At 44.7% G+C, this 18,172-nt stretch overlaps 1 protein-coding gene across 1 annotated transcript in view; it reads left to right on the top strand.

The window, feature by feature from the left end:
- LOC140195980 (uncharacterized) overlaps positions 1–12,656 on the top strand; it is a 42,328-nt gene extending 29,672 nt beyond the window's left edge. Inside the window, exons 8-10 of the mRNA XM_072254665.1 lie at positions 2,104–2,139; positions 4,533–4,565; positions 11,852–12,656. Of these exons, the coding sequence (XP_072110766.1) occupies positions 2,104–2,139; positions 4,533–4,565; positions 11,852–11,903 (121 nt within the window). The 3' untranslated portion in view covers positions 11,904–12,656. The remainder of the gene's footprint in view (positions 1–2,103; positions 2,140–4,532; positions 4,566–11,851) is intronic.
- The last annotated feature ends 5,516 nt before the right edge of the window (positions 12,657–18,172 follow it).

Raw genomic sequence — 18,172 nt, forward strand, 5'->3', positions numbered from 1 at the left:
TTTGGAGGCGCATGTAAAATAGTCACTTGTCAGCATGGTTTCCTCAACGGAACCTCTTGCCTGAAAATCTGTTGGAATAATTTGAGAAACTAACAAGCAGGATAGAAAAACGGTATGTTGTGTACATGAGTCTTCAGAAAGTACCGCTCGTGAGGTTGCATAATAATGTAAGAGTCCATGGTATTACAAAAACTACACTAGCATTGATTTGCAGAAGGCAAATTGTGGGAAAGAAGGGAGACTTTTCTGTTTGGTTGCCGGTGACTAGGGTTGCCCTCAGGGATCTGGGTTGGGGCAGCTTCTTTCTTACGTTACATGTCAATGATTTTGGATGAGGTAACTGTCATTTTCTTTCGGGGAAAATTTGCAGATGATACGAAAATAGGTGAAGTTTCAGAAAGTTTGGAGGAGGATGAGACCCCACAGACAGACCTAGACAGAGTAGGGAAATGCACAAAGAAGTGGCAGATGGAGTACTTTTCAGAAGGTTGATAGTCAGGCAATTGGCAGAAGAAATAAAAGGGCAGATTATCTTCCAAGCGCAGAAACAAAACCAAAAATCTGAGGAGCACATGATTTCGGGTGCCCTCGGGCAAGAATGTGAAGTTAAGTTTCCCGGCTGAATCGGTGGTGAGGAAGGCAAATACGATGTTAGGCATCTATTTCCAGAGGAGTAGAATAAAAGAAAGCAAAGACGTATTATTAAGGCTTTATACAGCAGAGATGAGAACTCACTTAGAGATTGTATACAGTTTCGGGCCCCTTTTCTAAGAAAGGATGTGCTGACATTTTTGAAAATTCAGAGGATGTATGAGGTTCAGGAAAACAAGTCCAGGATTGGAAGGATTATCATATGAAGAAGATCGGATGGCTCTCGGCCTCTACTGTCTAGAATTCAAGCCCTTGCAACGCTGAATGGCTTTGATAGGGAAACTCTGGAAGGCTTGCATCCCATTGTGCGGGAATCTGAGGCCAGAGCCAACAGGAGAATAGAGGGATGTCCTTTAGAAAGGGGATGTGGCGGAATGTCTTCAGCTGGACAATTGTAAATATGTGGAAATTGTTGCCACTGGCAGCTGTGGGGCCAAGTTATTTAGTATATTTTAGGCACAGCTTGATTGAACCCTGATTAGTCAGGACATGAAAGGATACTTGAGAAGGCAGGAGATTGTGACTGAGAGGGGAAAAAAATGGATCAGCTATGATAAAATAGTGCAGCAGACTTCATGTGCCAAATAGCCGCATCCTTCTCCTATGTCTTATGATCCTAAGCTCTTCTGATTTTATGGTATTGGCGACCAATGTACCAGATACAACAAAGTATTGGAAGGCAAAATGGAAAATAAGAAATAATAATAATAGCTGAATAAGCAATAAATATCAATATCGAGAATATGAGGTGGAGAGTCACTTTCAATTGGTCCAATATGCCCTGAAATTTCTCGTTTGTTCTCCTTATACCTTAAAATATGGTCTTCTTGGAAATGTTGTGCTCCCCTTGTCTGTACACGTCGCGCAGCTATAGTCTCGCCTGGTTATTAGAGCCAACACTCCCAGTCCCTGCAGATACTATACGGGAAATGTGCTTACACTTTTGTCCTGTTTTATGAGAACAAGGAGATCTGACCCAGGATATCCTTCCCCCACTCTGCCCAAAACATTGACGCCTTCGTTTCCCGTGCTGTTATGTTCACTAACTCTGGAAAATAATCCAATGAAATACAGAGATGTCCGGGGTAACTTGTCTACTTATTGTTCTATTCGTGAGGTACTCACATATAACGTATTGCCATAATGGCGTATGCCATTCAGGTACCTCCTATATATAACTCACAATGAATTATGGAAATAAAGAAAACGTAATAACAATATATGCAGTGTTACGAAAATGCTTACAATCTGTTCGGCCTCACACATCCTACAGTCCCTCACCTCACTTTAGTGCTGAGTGTCGGTAACATATGGACCCTCTGTACCGTCCCACTTAAAATAGCACCTCAACCCATAGTGCGCACAAAGAGAAGGCTGAGTGAACATTGCACCGTTTCTCAGAGAGTTTTTCACATAACCAACTTTTGTATCTTCTTCATATTCTTCAAATAGGAGATGGTTCTGGATAAACCAAGTCAATATCGGCTGGTAAGTGGAATTCGAAAGCTGTGTTTGTCTGGAGGCGTTAAATGAACCAGGCCCGTCGCAACATTGGGTGTGCTTTCATGCTGCCGGAAGGGTGGGAGGGAGAGAACAAAGAACATAGAAGAATACAGCATTGGAACAGGCCCTTCGGTCAACAATATTGTGCCGAACTGGAAAGTAAATGAACCACACCCCCCGCCAAACGAATCCCTCTTACTTACACAATGCCCATATTCTTCCGTCTTCCTCACAATCACAGGGATTCCTATCTTACCATCTCCTAAAACCTCTGATGTATTTGCCTCTACCACCACGCCAGACAGCACAGTCCAAACATTCACCACTCTCTGGATTAAAAGTTACCCCTCACATCGCCTTCGAACATACCCTCTCTCATCTACAATCCATGACCTCTGTTATTAGATATATATACCCTGGGAAAAAGAAACTGCCTGTGTACTCTATCTGCGCCTCTCACAATTTCCAGTCAGCTTCCTTCGCTCCAAAGCAAACAAAAGTTGTCGTGTCTAATGTTAGCACATGGCTTCTAAACCAGGCAGCATCCTGGTAATCCTCTTCTGCTCTCTACCCAAACCCTCAACATCCTTCCTACGGTGGCATGACTAGAATTATATGCAATACTCTAGATTTTCATAAATTTATAACATAACCTATTGCCATTTGTACTAAATATCTTAACTAATAAAAGCAAACATTGCATAAGCTTCCTTAACCGCCTTATCGACCTTTGTAACTGTTTCTGAGGTGCTATGTACTTGGACTTCAAGATCTCTCTATGCAGCAAAATAATTAAGGGTTTTTTTTCAATAGCAGAGTACTTGCTCTTCGCATTTGCCCGACCAAGGTGCAACATTCCAAATTCATCGGGGTTACACTCCTTCTACCATTTTTCTGTCTATATCTGCAACTGATCTATGTTGCGCTGTACGTTTTGCAAGTTTTTCCTAAACTATCCACAACTCCACAAATCTAGGTATCATCCGAAAACTTACTAACAAATCTGTCGACATTTGCATCCCGCTTATTTATTCACATCACGAACAGAAGGGGTCCCAGCCCAGATCCCTGCTGAGCTTCACTAATTAGAACTCCAGATTCAAAAAGGCCCTTCAGCAACTAATTCTCTCTTGTAAGAAACTAACGTGAGACTCACGTGTAAATAGTTTCCAGCATTTCTCTTTTTTCCCCTTTTCATGTAGATGTAAAATGTTAGCCAGTATTCAGTCCTCTAGGATCTCTCACGTGGCTAGGGAGGAGATATTTGCCAAGGACCGTGCAATTCCTTCTCTTTCTTCCTTCTCTAACCTGTGGAAATTCCATCAGGTCCTGGAGACTTATCCACCTGAAAATTCATTCGGAGGCTCAACACTTCCTTCTCCTACTTCACCTCTAAACACCTAACATATTTATACACTGAGCTCCGATCTGTTGCTCCTCCATGTCTTTTACCTTGATAAATACGGAAGCAAAATACTCAGTGAATACTTCACTTACATTTTCCGCATTGAAGCAAACATAGCCTTCCCTAGCTCCCCAAAGTGAAATGATTATACACTGTCCATAGTTAGTCATTTGCTGTTGATGTTTCTATTGAATACTGCTTAATTAAATTCACTTTAATCCTGCTTGCCAGGGACTTTTCACGTCCCCTTTTGGTTTTCCTCGTTCGCATTTTTCGTTCTTTACTGGCTTCGTTATACTCTCGATTTCCACCGTTTGATCCGAATTTAGGGAGCTTTACATACGTTTGCTTTTTCACTCCAGCACCTCCTCTCGCTGGAGTGTGCACGTTTGGATTTAATAAAGCATCCTGGATACATTTAATACATTCTCCCCGTCTATTACTCTTGCACTGAGAATGTACATTTTTGTACCGGGGAAGTTGAAGATCCCCATGAGATCAAACTTGTAATTTGACACATGTTGTTATTCACATTACATGACTGTTCATTAATGTTCTAGCAGCTATTGCAGAGCCTGTAGTGCAAACCAATCAGTGTGATCGTACGCTTTCTATTCCAGAAGCCTCCGTCGTCACGCTACTCCTCCAAGAACTGATAAAGTGTGACTGCTGCATTGTGTGTGTCTGTGTGAGAGGGGAGATAAGCTGGGCCGGTGCCCCAGCGAACCGCCGTAGGGCTCCACGGTTTGGAGCAAACGGAGGAAAGGAGTTTGGTGGAAAATTTGAACTTGATGTTGAAGCTGGAGGGTCAACGTGTCCAAAGGGAAGGTAGTTTGATGTCCCGGTGCTGCCTCTGAGCATATCGGGAAGGGATCAGTGTTGAGTGTCAGTGAGATGTGGATTGTGGGTGACAATTGACTTCACGATGTCGGAGCATTAATTATTTTTCTTATTTTTCCACCCTCTCCATCAGGGTACCGTATTACTTCAGCTCGAAGCTGTCAGGGTAAGTGGCATCCGAATGCTCTGTCCGTGATTGCGTTAGTTAATGAACCAGAGACGTTACAGTACCAGCCTTGTGCTCATGCACGGTCGGGCGGGGAGCGAAGCGGCGAGAAAGAGAAGAAACTCTGCTCACTTTGCTCTTTCAAGGGAAGGATCAGTTTTGAACAGCTTCCTTCGGCTCCTGTAATGTCTCCACGACCCCGGTGTGGTCACTGATCTCTGTCCCTACCCTGAGCTCCTGAAACATTGCCCAGGCATGATCCTCTCTATTATAAACTGTGCGGACCATCCTAGTTTATCCTGTACATAGATAAGAAAACACTGAACAGTGCAGGTTTTTGTAGCCCCTTTGGACCTTGATGTTTTAGCGCCTCTAAACTTGTTCTCCGACAAAGCCGTCTATTGCTCCGTTATCCGTGTGCTAAGAAAATCTCTGAATTGATTCTAATGCATGTGTCTATACTACCACCATTGATACTGCGTTTCACACACTCACTACTATGCGTTAAAACACACTTTTGGCAGCCCCTATACATTACCAAAAAATCGCTTTAAAATTCCCTCCCCTTTTCAGATGTTTCCAATCTGGGGTGTAGCACAATTTCCCAGTGTGGTTTAACTCGAGTTTTATAGAGCTGCAACATTACCTCGCGGCTATTGAACTCGTTCCCCGAGCGGTTTATCCTAAACCATCCATAGACACTCTGAACCATTCTATTTAATGGCGCGGAAACATTAAGGGATAATGGACGTCAACGTTGAAAGTGCTTCTGCTCTTCAATATGTTCAATTACAGTAAACTGTCATTAACCATGGATTCTGCAATCAAATACGGCCTTTCAAAGTGTAATTCTTCACTCTTCCCATACTCAACTTGACCTGCCATTTCTCAACCCAGCTCTGCATCTATCAATGCCCAGTTTGTAACTTGAGATAACCCACCACATGATCCATAACAGCATCCATGTTTTGCCTGTTTACTATGTCTATCCATTTCCTCATCCAACTCATTTGTAAAATTCAGAAAATCCAGGAGTCACAGAACAGATCGCTACGGATCACAGCATCCCATTTACCTCCAGGTGCAATAATCTCCAACTGCTAGCCCACTGTCTCTTGGGCACGCCCGTCCTACTTACACAGACAAGATTCTCTGGATCCCCTATCACATGACTTTCTGAGTGGTCCAACAATGAGGAATCTTATTAAACATCTTAATAAAATTCATGTATACACCATCCTCCTACAAACCATTAACGTGGTTTGCAGCATCAGAAAGAATTCAATCACATTCTTGAGACATGACCTGCACCTGGCAAGACCATGCTGACCATCTCTAATCAGACTCTATTTCTTCAAATGCCTGTATATACTGCCTGGATATCTACTGGAGCATTTTACACACAATGGCATAAGCTTTACTGTTCTATGATTGCCGCCATTATCCCCATTAGATTCTTTGAACAAAAAATAAACATTTACTCCTTGAAATCCGCCGGTACGACTGAAGAGGGCAGTAGGACGCAAAGTCCATCGCCAAAAGCGCCTAAAGACCTTACTGCTCTTCCCTTAGAAAACTGGAGTAAATATCCCCCGGCACCAGAGACTTAACTATCCTCAGGTTCTTGAAAGGATTCAGCTCATAAGACCAGAAGATACAGGAGCAGATTCGGCCCATCGAGTCTGCTCCGCCATTCAATCATGGCCTGATCCAATTCTTCCAGTCATCCCCTTTCGCCCGGTTTCACCCCATACCCTTTGACGCCCTGGTTAATCAAGAACCTATCTATCACTGCCTTAAATACTCCCAACGACTTCGCCTCCACAGTCGCTGGTGGCGACAAATTCCACAGATTTACCGCCCTCTGACTGAAGTAATTTGTCCGCATCTCAGTTCTCAAAGGACGTCCTTCAATCCTGAAATCGTGCCCTATTTTCCTGGAGTCCCTTACCATGGGAAATAACTTTGCCATATCTTTTCACGCCTTTTAAAATTCGAAATGTTTCTCCGAGATCCCACCTCATTCTCCTGAGCTCAAGGGAATACAGCCGAAGAGCTGCCAGACGTTCCTCATGCGGTAACCCTTTCATTCCTGGAATCATTCTTGTGCAGCTTCTCTGAACCTTCTCCAATGTCAGAATATATTTCTAAAATAATGAGTCCAAAACTGCCCAAAATACTCCAAGTGTGTTCTCACGAGTGCCTTGTAGAGCCTCAACATCACATCCCTGCTCTTATATTCCAAGTGAAGTGAGGTACAATAATAGCAGGGGTGTTGTGGTGGGAAATTTTAATTTCCCAGATATTGATTGGCATCTTCCTAGAGTGAAGGATTTAGATAGGATGGAGTTGTGTGTTGAGGAAGGGTTCTTGACACAATATGTAGATAAGCCTACCAGAGGAGAGGTTGTACTTATTCAGGTATTTGGAAATGAAACTGGTCAATTGTCAAGTATCACAGTGGAAGTGCATTTTGGAGCTAGTTATCACAATTCTCTCTCCTTTACCACAGCATTGTGGAGGGATAGGAACAGACAAGTTAGGGAAAGGTTTGATTGGACAAGGCGAAATATGAGGCTATCAGGCAGGAAAATGGAAGCATAAATTGTAAAAAAAAAAAAAAAGTTCTCAGGGAAACGTACGGAAGAATTCTGGAAAATGTTCAAGGGATATTTTTGTGGGGTCCTACAGCGGTACGTTTCAATGAGACAGGGAAAGGATGGTCGGATACAGGAACTGTGGTGTACAAAGACAGTTATACTTCTAGTCAAGAAGAAAAGGAGAACTTGCGAAGGGTTCAAAAACTAGACCGTGATTGAGATCTAGAAAATTAGAAGGCTAGCAGGAATGAGCTTAAGAATGAAATTCGGAGAGACGGAAAGTGCCATGAGAAGGCCTTGTGGGAAAGGATTAAGGAAAACCCCAAGGCACTGAACAAGTATGTGAAGAGCAAGAAGATAAGTCGTGAGATAATAGGACTAATCAAGTGTGACAGTGGAAAAACTTGTATGAAACAGGAGGAGACAGTTGAGGTACTTAATGAATACTTTGCTTCACTACGGAAAAGGATCTTGACGATTGTAGGGATGACTTGCAGCCGACTGAAAAGCTTGAGCATGTAGATGTTAAGGAAGACGATGTACTGGAACTTTTGGAAAGATCAAGTTGGATAAGTCACCGGGACCCGAAGGAATGCACCCCAGGCTACTGTGGGAAGCGAGGGAGGAGATTGATGAGCCTCTGGGGATGATCTTTGCATCATCAATGACGGCGAGAGAGGTTTCGGAGGATTGGAGAGCTGCGGGTGTTGTTCCCTTTTTCAAGAAAGGGAGGTGAGATAGCCCAGGAGATTATAGACCAGTGAGTCTTACATTAGTGGTTGGTAAACTTATAGGGAAGATCCTGAGAGGCAGGATTTATGAACATTTGGAGAGGCATAATATGATTAGGAGTAGTCAGCATGCCGTTGTCAGCATGTCGTTGCCTTACGAGCCTGATTGAATGTTTTGAGGATGTTATGAAACCCATTGATGAAGGTATGACCGTAGCTGCAGTGTGCATGGATTTCAGCAAGACATTTTAATAGGGTATCCCATGCAAGGCTTATTGAGAAAGTAGGTAGACATGAGATCCAAGGGGATTTTTCTTTATGAATCCAGAACTGGCTTACCCACAGAAGAGAAAGAGTGGTTGTAGATGGGTCATATTCTCCATGGAAGTCGTTGAACAGTGGTTTGCCTCAGGGACCCCTACTCTTCGTGATTTTTATAAATGACCTGGATGCGGAAGTGGAGGGATGGGTTAGTAAATTTGCTGATGACACGAATGTTGGGGTTGTTGTGGATCTTGTAGAGGGCTGTCACAGCGGGACCGTGATAGCATTCAAAACTGGGCTGAGAATTGGCAGATGGAGTTCAACCCAGATAAGTGTGAGGTGGTATATTTTGGTAGGTTAATAATGATGGCAGAATATTGCATTGACGGTAAGACTCTTGGCAATGTGAAGGATTCGAGGGATCTTGGGTTCCAAGTCCATAAGACACTCAAAGCTGCTACGTTGGTTGACTGTGCGGTTGAGAAGGCATACAATGTATTGGCCGTGTGTTTAAGTGCCGAGAGGTAATGTTGCAGCTATATAGGACCCTGGTCAGACTCCACTTGGAGTACTGTGCTCAATTCCGGTAGCCTCACTACAGGAAGGACCTGGAAACTATAGAAAGGATGCAGAGGAATTTTATAATGAGGTAGCCTTCATTGGGAGCATGCCTGATGAGAATCAATTGAATAAACTGGGGCCTTTTCTCATTGGAGCGACAGAGGATGAGAGATGACCATATAGAGGTGTACAAGATAATGAGAGGCTGTTTCCCAGTAGTGAAGTGGCTAGTACGAGAGGACATAGTTTTAGGGTGTTTTTAAGTAGGGACAGAGGAGATGTCAGGGGTATTTTTTTATGCAGAGAGTGGCGAGTGTGTGGAATAGGCAGCCGGCGGCGGTGGTGGAGAGGGAACCGATGGGGTCTTTTAAAAGGCTCCTGGATAGGTACATGGGGCTTCGAAAAAATACAGAGCTATGGGTAAGCCTAGGAGATTCTAAGGTGAGGACATGTTGGGCACAGCTTTGTGGGCCGAAGGACCTATATCGTGCTGCAGGTTTTCTATGATTCTGTGTTTCTGTGCCTCGAGAAATGAATGCCAACATAACAATCGCCTTGATTAACAACCGACTCAACCTGGAGGTTAACCTTTAGGGTGTCCTGCACATGAGGTCCCAATTCCCTTGCAGCTCTGCATTTTGAATTCTTTCCCGATCGAAATAATAGTCTGTCCGTTTATTTCTTCCACCAAAGTGCAAGTCCATAAACTTTCGAACATTGTATTTCATTTGCCAATACTTTGCCAATTCCCCTAAACTACCTACATCTCTCTGCAGGCTCTCTGTTTCCTCAACACTACCCGCTCCTCCACCTATCCTGGTATCATTGGCAAATTTGGCCATAAATCCATTAATACTGTAGTCAAAATCATTAACGTGCATCGTAAAAAGTAACGGTCCCAACAGTGACAACTGTGGAGCTCCATTGGTAACCCGTAGCCAACCAAAATACGATCCTCTCATTCCACTCTCTGTTTTCTGTCGATCAGACTAGTAACCAAGCTAGTAACTTCCCTGTAGTTCCATTGGCTCTTATCTTGCTAAACAGACTCATGTGCGGCACCTTGTCAAAGTCCTTTTGAACATCCAAGTACACCACGTCTACTGCATCTCCTTTGTCTACGCTGCTTCTAATTTCCTCAAAGAATTGCAGTATGTTTGTCAGGCAGGATTTTCCTTTCAGGAAACCATGCTGGCTTTACCTTTCTTGTCATGTGCCTTCACGTACTCCGTAATCTCATCCCGGACAATCAATTCCAACAACTTCCCAACCACTGATGTCATGCTAACAGGTCTATAGTTTCCTTTCTGCTGCCTCCCACCCTTCCTATATAAAGGAGTAACATTTGCAATCTTCCAGTCATCCGCTACCATGCCAGGATCTATCGATTCTTGAAAGATCATCGTTAATGCCTCCGTATTCTCTCCAGCTACTTCTTTCAGAACACGGGTGTGCAATCCATCAGGTCCAGGAGATTTATCCACCCTCAGACCATTAAACTTCCTGAGCACCTTTTCAGTCGTAATTTTCACAGCACGTGCTTCACTTCCCTGACACTCGTGAATGTTCGGTACACTGCTGACTCTTCCATTGTGAACACTGATGCAAAATACGCATTCAGTTCCTCTGCCATCTCTACATCTCTCATTGCAGTATCTCCAGCGTCATTTTGTATTGATCCTATTTCTGCCCTCGACTCTCTTTTACCCTTAATGTACAATAAACAGCTTTTGGTGTCTTCTTTGATATTAGTCTCCAGCTTCCTCTTGTAATTCATCTTTTCCTTCTTAATGACCTTCGTAGTTTACTTCCGCAAGTTTTTTTAAAGCTTCCCAATGCTCGATCTTCCCACTAGCTGCGGCTTTATTTTATGGCCCGTCTTTTGCCTTTACATCGGCTCTGACTCTACTTGCCAGCCGCGGTCCTGCCCTTCTTCTTCTTTCTGAAATTTCTTCTTCTTTGCCTTTCCTTCAAATGTCCCTTTCCAGTCAACTTCGGCCAGTTTCCCTTCCATGCCATTGCAATATCCTTTATTCCATTGGAATTCCACACATTAGATTTTATTTTCCCTCTCAAATATCAATATCAACTCGATCATATTGCGATCACTGTTCCCTAATGGTTCCTTAACCTTGTGCTCTCTTGCCACCTCCAATCATTGCATAACACCCAATCCAGCACAGCCGATCCGCTAGTTGGCTCAGCAACAAACGGTTTCTAAAATGCTATCCCTTAAACATTTTACAAATTCTCTCTCGAGGTTCAGTACTGACCCAGTTTTCCCAATCCATTTTCATGTTAAAACCCCAACGATTATCATGACATTGCCTTTCTGACATGAGTCTTCTATCTCCTGCTGTAATTTGTAAACCACATTCCGGCTGCTGTTTGGAGGCCTGTATACAACTGCCATTAATGTCCTTTTACCCTTGCTATTTCTTAACTCAACCCATGGAGACTCTACGCCTTCCAATCCTATGTCACCTCTTTCCAATGATTTAATATTATTTCTTATACACAGAGCTACAGCACCCCCTCTGCCTACTAACCTATCTTTCCGATATACCTTATATCCTTGGAGGTTCAGATCCCGATGGCAGCCATCCCTTAGCCAAGTTTCAGAGATAACCTCAACGTCATATTGGCCAATCTGCAGCTGAATTGTCAGATCGTCCATTCTATGCACTCATCCTACTTAACATTGACCTGTTCAAGCATATCAGCCTGTTATAGTTGTGCTCACATTTGTCAAGGTCTTTCTGAATCATGAATACTGAGAGAAATATTCATTAAGGACCTTTCCTACCTCTCCGACACCAGGCTCTGTTATTCCTGATCAGTCCTGTCGTGACACATGTAATCCTTCCGTTCCCCACATCCGTGGAAAACACCTTGGATATTTAGTCTCCTTGCTGGCGATATTTTTACCCTGTCTGATCGTAGATCCCATGCTCTCTAACGGTAGGAATGCGTTTCTCAGCGCATCTGTGCCGCCGGCTCTCCACACTCAGCCGGCCAAGCACTGCCGATTTTTGGGGCCGGTTCTCTGCTGATGAGGACGATCCCGTCAATAAAGGGACAGCGGTTGCACTCAGGAAGTTTCCCCTCACCTTTCTCTTACACCTTTCAGTGAGGAGATCTGGTTCGTTGCCACTGGCAGAGCGGATTGCCCACGCATGTGAGGACAACGGAAATCGCTTTGGATCCCCCCACCTTGCTTCGTATCAATCACCGCTTTCGGCACGCACTCCGCTAATAATGCATTCCCATACCGTTATTCAGTAATCAAAGCACTGGCCTATTCACCCAGCCTGGCCTCGGCACCCGATAACCAACACGTGACCGATCATCACCGACCCCCACAGTAACCGCAATGTGGCTGGCTGAGGAGCTCAGTTCTAGGACTTCCGGCCACCATGATCCTCCACTGACCCAAGAACATCGGGCCGCGTTGATAAGGGAAGCAGCCTTGAGAAAACTTTGCCCATGTTGGTGTGGGGCGCCGCGTCACGGTGAACATTCAGATGAGTCCTTCCCCGGGCTCTTTTGCATTCCTGGTGAAAGAGTGAGATTGGAAATGCATCAAAAACCGCGGGCCACGCAGGTTGACGCTTGGGATTGGAGGGGATGTCTGTGTCTCCTCGGGGAACGCACTGGGGAAGATGAAGGCCACAGACCACTTCTGTCTGGCCGCACGGGTTGTCGGCGCTGGAGCGTTACAGACACTGGGCAGAACAGGCAGTGGACGTTCGATATGATCCACCTCCTGTCTCCATGTAACTGCAATAATTCTCCTGTGCTCTGATTATGGGAAGGGGTTAAAGTTTTTCGGTGTTCACACTCTCTGGTATCGGTACTGACTATACACTATCCCGCTGATCGCTGTCCCGCCGTCGTATAACCGTTAATCCATCCAGCTGCATGACTCAATAAAACTGACGCTGTTTGCATTAAACTGGTCTCCGTCTCTCGCTAAAAGCTCGCTGCCTTCAGTACCGGCGGGCCATTAAGAAGGTCTGTGCAGCCCCACCGGACGCATAGAGCAGCCTGCTCCCAGAGCAGACAATGCAGTGGCCTGAAACAGCCCATCCCAATTCCCTCCCAATGCCGAGTCACTCTGAGGCAACTGCAAGCTGCTGGTGAAGCCGCCTGGTGTGTGAGGGTGAGGAAATGGTGCGGCACACCGACGCAGGGACTGTCACCAGTGGGATTACTCTCTTGGGTCCGATAGGCAAAACGAACTCCCGTCGGTATGATATCACTTGGCGTGGAAGTACTCTGGTCTGAAGCGATGGCTGAGGTGGGCAGACTGCAGGTGGGTGTTAGCCGGGTGACGGACAGAGTCTCCCCTACTCCGGGCAGACGGTTTTCCTACGCTTCTCCCCCTCCAATCCCAGGGCTGTAAATCACCGCGGGGCGCGTCACTGAACCCCTATCGCTCGGAGACAGTAACACCAGGGATGGAAGACATGGCAGTCGGGTGTGTGGGAATCAGGGACATTAATGGTCACGGTGGGGAGTGGAGCATTCACTGCAGGACAAGCAGAAGGATGCCGAGTGTGAGGGTGGGAGGAGGGATAAATGACTGGTGGGTGGAGAGAAACGTTTGACACCAAAGTAAGGGTCGTTGAGGGTGGGTAGAGGGTGGCATTTCTGGAGGTGACTCGTGCGGATAGATGGCTCTCAGAAAGAACGGCCATCGAGCTTTCGGGGGACGGGGGAAGGGGCGTGGAGGAGAATGGATTCAGCAGTCAGCTTAATATCACAGTCCGATGTTTGGAATTTGTTGTTTTACGGCAGTTGTTCAGTAAAATAAATGCTGAAATGTGTTCCTAAAATAAGTGTTTTAAGGTAAATATGTAGTTCTTAAACAGAGGTTAAATATTAAGGTAGTGTAGAGGGGTACATTGTCCATTTAGAAATCTGGTGCTGGAGGAAAATAAACTTCCTGAAACTTGGTGTGTGGGGCCTCAGACACCGTCAATTCTTCATTGACGGCAGCAATGAGAAGAGGGCATGTCCAGGATTGAATATCTTTAATGATGGATGCCCCATTTCTAATCATCTATTTTCGAAGATGTCTTCGATGTCTGAGAGGCTGGTTCCCGTCATGCACTTGGCTGAGATTTCTGCGGGTTTTTATTAATATATATTTTCTGTGGAAATGATGGAAGTTCCGCCAGGTGATAATTGAAAGTTCAGGGAAGAGTTGCGGTTTTGGGAGGTTCGCCGCCCGTTAACACGAGGGGCGCGGAAGTAAACGCAGACTGTAACCCTCAGTACACCGATTTCCCGACCAGTGGATGTCCTGTTTTTCCGTTTTCATCTCGCAACCTAACATTTCTCTTCAGTACCACTTTATCTTTTCTATCGATGTCATTGGTACTGATAGGTACCAAGACACCTAGCTGCCTACTGTTCCACGTCAGAATATTATGGTTCCGATCTGAGACATCCCTGATCCTGGCAGCTGAGAGTCAACATATCATCCAGGAGTCTCTATCACACCTACAGAATCTCGACTCTGCTCCTCGGACGTTTCAACCTCCTTCAAACCCTGTAGTCCTCTTCAATACTCTTCGTTTGTGAGCAACAGCCGCAGATTCAGTGCCAGAAACCCGGCCACAGCGACCCCCGCCCCTTTCTTGTAGGCAGTCATCAACGGTATTTACAGTGTCTTAATAGAGAGGGGAAAGGGCACAGAAAACTCCGCACTGGCTCCCGTTTCCTTTCCTTCTGCTGACAAAAACCCAGTTGCCTCCCTCCTGCAATCTAGAGACGCCGGCCTCCCTGCAGCTCCTACCTGTCCACAGTCGCTTTTGTGAGCCAAAATTCATCGAGCGACAGCGCCAGTTGCTTAATGTGTTCACGGGGGAGCCACAGCTCGATGTTTCTGATGCTAATTTGGTTATCCGGAAGACCATATCTGAAGCACGGAACAAAAGTCTGCCACCGGAGACATTCTCTCTGCACCACTGTACCCTCATGGGCGAGGAATGAAAAATTAGGGAGAAAAAGAGAAATCGATCAGGTAATTAGTTCACCTAAACCTGATCTCGCGGAGCCTGGTGATCCAAAGCCACTCCAAACACTGGCCCACTCGCAACAATGCCCTTTCCCAGAATGGCCGCCCCGCAAAATTATGCTATTTTAACTCAACATTTCTAATGAATCCCGCTCAACTATTGGCCTCAGTCCAACTCCGAAAAGTTCTGTCTTTTAAAACTTGAGAGCGGACCTGATAGAAAAGATCACAGTCAAAATCTGAAATGCTCCCGCGAAGTTCCACCTTTGAAATCATGAACGCGCACCTGATTGTAATGGTAACTCAAAGTTTTCACACCGTTTCGTAAAATCACCAACTTCAGCTTCTCCACTACCACATTACCTTGTTCTCGACGACAGTCAGGGTTGGGAGGTGCTGTTCCGCACAGCATGTCTGGATAGAGAGATAGATGGAGATAGATAGGTAGATAGATAGATAGACAGACAGACAGACAGATAGATAGATAGATAGATAGATAGATAGACAGTCAGATAGATAGATAGGTAGATAGATAGATAGATAGACAGTCAGATAGATAGATAGACAGACAGACAGACAGACAGACAGACAGACAGACAGACAGACAGACAGACAGATAGGTGGATAGGTGGATACGTACATAAGCCGACAGAACCGCGTGTCAGGATTGCAGTGAGGCACTCTGGGATATTGCGGGCAAAGCGAGGCGAGAGGAGCGGTGGCCCCTCAATATTCCTGGATGCCATACGACCATAAGGCCATGTGATGTAGAGGCAGAATTTGGCCATTCCGTCCAGCGAGACGACTTCGCAATTTGTTTCCCGCTGATCCATTACCCTTTCAGCCTCAGACTCGTGCCTTCTCCCCATCATCCTTTATATGTTTATAAACTCTTGTCTTGAATATTCTCAATTTCCAGCCGTCTGTGGCAACGCAGTCTAGAGGTTCATTTCTCGGCCTATATACAATCCTCTTCTTCTGCATTCTAAATGGTTGGCCCTGTGCTCTGAGGTTTCGTCTTCTGGTCCGAAATTCCCCCAGCGCGGGAACGTCCTCGCCAGATAAACTCCATCGAGCCCTTTTAGCATCCGACAGGTCTAATGGCTCCATGTATTATCAGAGAATGTACATCCTGAAATTCTTGCTCTTCGCATACATCCTCGAAACAGAAGAAAACCCTGGAAAAATAATGAACCACGAAAAATATCACCAGCCCCATCTCCCGCCCCCACCCCCTCACTTGCTCCTTCAGGAAGCATCAGGGCTGACCACCCAACAAACAAACAAGTAACAGCAAACCCCACGAAGAGTGACGGAGGTCAACAAACCTATTAATCACCTGGTAATATCGGCATATTTCATGTTCTCAATCTTACAAACAGAGAGAGGTTTCACCCCTTTCCACAGAGAGAGAAGAATAAAACAAACGTCACGTATCAGGATTTTCTGAGGATTTGATGGCCAGCGTTAGAGAGAATAATTCAATAGATTTAGTCTCAACATTTTCATATGATATAATCTGACCCTTCTGAATCATTTTTTTAAACTTAAATTATATGATCAGAGGAGTGAAGTTGACGGCATTACTGAACGTGTCTGATACAAGATATTGGTCTAGCCCTGTTTTGTTCTTTTTTGGGGGTTTTTTTCTGTTTTTTTCTTTTGGGGATTTTTTTGTTCATATATATTTTTTTTCTTTTTATTTCTTTTTTTAATGACTAATTTCATTATGAGTTTTGAAGTCTTTTATATCTATGTTACTTAAAATCCGTTTTGTATTTGCTGATTAAGATTATTCCAATAACTTTGTACCAACTTTGTTATTAAGTTTATAATTTTGAAAATTAATAAAAATATTTTAAAAGATTTAGTCTCATCCAAACTGAGGCTTTTCTTCCTCAGGTAAGGTGGCACTGAAACAAGTAATCATAGACTAATGGAAAAAGTTGAAATATTTAAGCGGAACATGAGAGGAAACATCTTCACGGAGGGGTCAGTGGGAGTCTGGAATGAGCTGTAAGAAACAGTAGTAAATGCAAGTTGAATATCAACATTCAGAAGACCCGCTGATGGGTACATGGATGCGAATGGAATGAAAGCGACGGTTCTTGTGCAGGCAAATGGGACTGGGCCAGACAATATGCTGTCACAAATCAGAAGAGTGAGGCGGTCTACTTATGTGTGTGGTGTTCGATAGCTCTACGTCCTAACCCAAAGCGTCCTTTCCAGTATCTTTCCAACCCCTGACGTGAAACTCACTCGTCTATATTTTCCTGCATTATCAATTCCACGTCTTAATATTTATCACAGCTTTTCTGGGGTCTTGTTTGTGGCTGCAGAGAACGCAAATATACTGGTCTAGACCACAGTAATCTCAACTCCTGCTTCTCGGAATAATATGCAGTAGAGCCCAGTGGGCCCTGAGAAATTACCCAGCTCACTGCTCTTTAGCACTATCTCTTCATTGGCCCCGAGCTTCCAAAACGAATCAGTTTTGGTAAGTACAGCATAGGAAACGTTTCTTCACAGACTTTTACGGCAGGGAAAAGACCCTTCAGCGTGTATGCCATTACGATCTAGATGTACATTCAAACTAATTCATGTCCCAGAAGTGCTAGGTCAAAGGCAGGCAGATGTGACTAATTTAAATGGACAGCAGTACGGTATGGAACGGTTGGGCCGAAGATTCTGTGTCAACGCTGTAAAGGAAAGTTTCCTCCGAACAGAGACTCTATTCCTCTCAATAGATCCTGGCTGACCTGCCAAGTTTCTTCAACAGTGTCATTAATTTCTACTTGGTATTCTGTGCAAAGGATCTTTTGTGCTGTAAGACTGCAGAGAAGATTCATCATGAATGTGGGGGCTTGTTCCATAATACGATAAGACCAGAGGACTTGGGTGTAGAATTATGCCATTCAGCTCATCTAGTCTGCTCCGCTGATCCTAGATCCCACACTGAATCCCTTACACCTTGCCATATCTTTGGATTCCCTAACCGATCAAGTAATGATCAACTTCTTGATTATACACAAAAATATAGACGGAAACTGTGCCTCCGACGAAGTCTGGGGCAGAGCGTTCCACAGATACACTACCCTCCGACTAACAAAATTCTTCCTTCTCTCTCACAAATAAAGACGATGGAAATTCAAGTAAAAAGTGTTGGTAGATCTCAACATCGGTAAAAGGACAGTTGACGTCTTGGGACGAGACCAGTCAGCAGGACTGGAGAAAAAAAGGTGAGGTGTAGATTTAAAAAGGGAAACACAGGGTTATAGGTGAAACCATGGGAGGAAGGGTTGAAATAAATAGCTGCGGAAGCTGATTGGTGAAAGAGGTCCGGAGCTGGAGAAGTCTGGCAGGTGAGAATAGAAGAGTATGGAAGAAAGAAAATCAGGTTGAAGCCCCAAAGGGAAGCGATTGGCG

This window comes from Mobula birostris, chromosome 4 (genome assembly GCF_030028105.1).
Source record: "Mobula birostris isolate sMobBir1 chromosome 4, sMobBir1.hap1, whole genome shotgun sequence".
In the NCBI taxonomy this organism is placed as follows: domain Eukaryota; kingdom Metazoa; phylum Chordata; class Chondrichthyes; order Myliobatiformes; family Myliobatidae; genus Mobula; species Mobula birostris.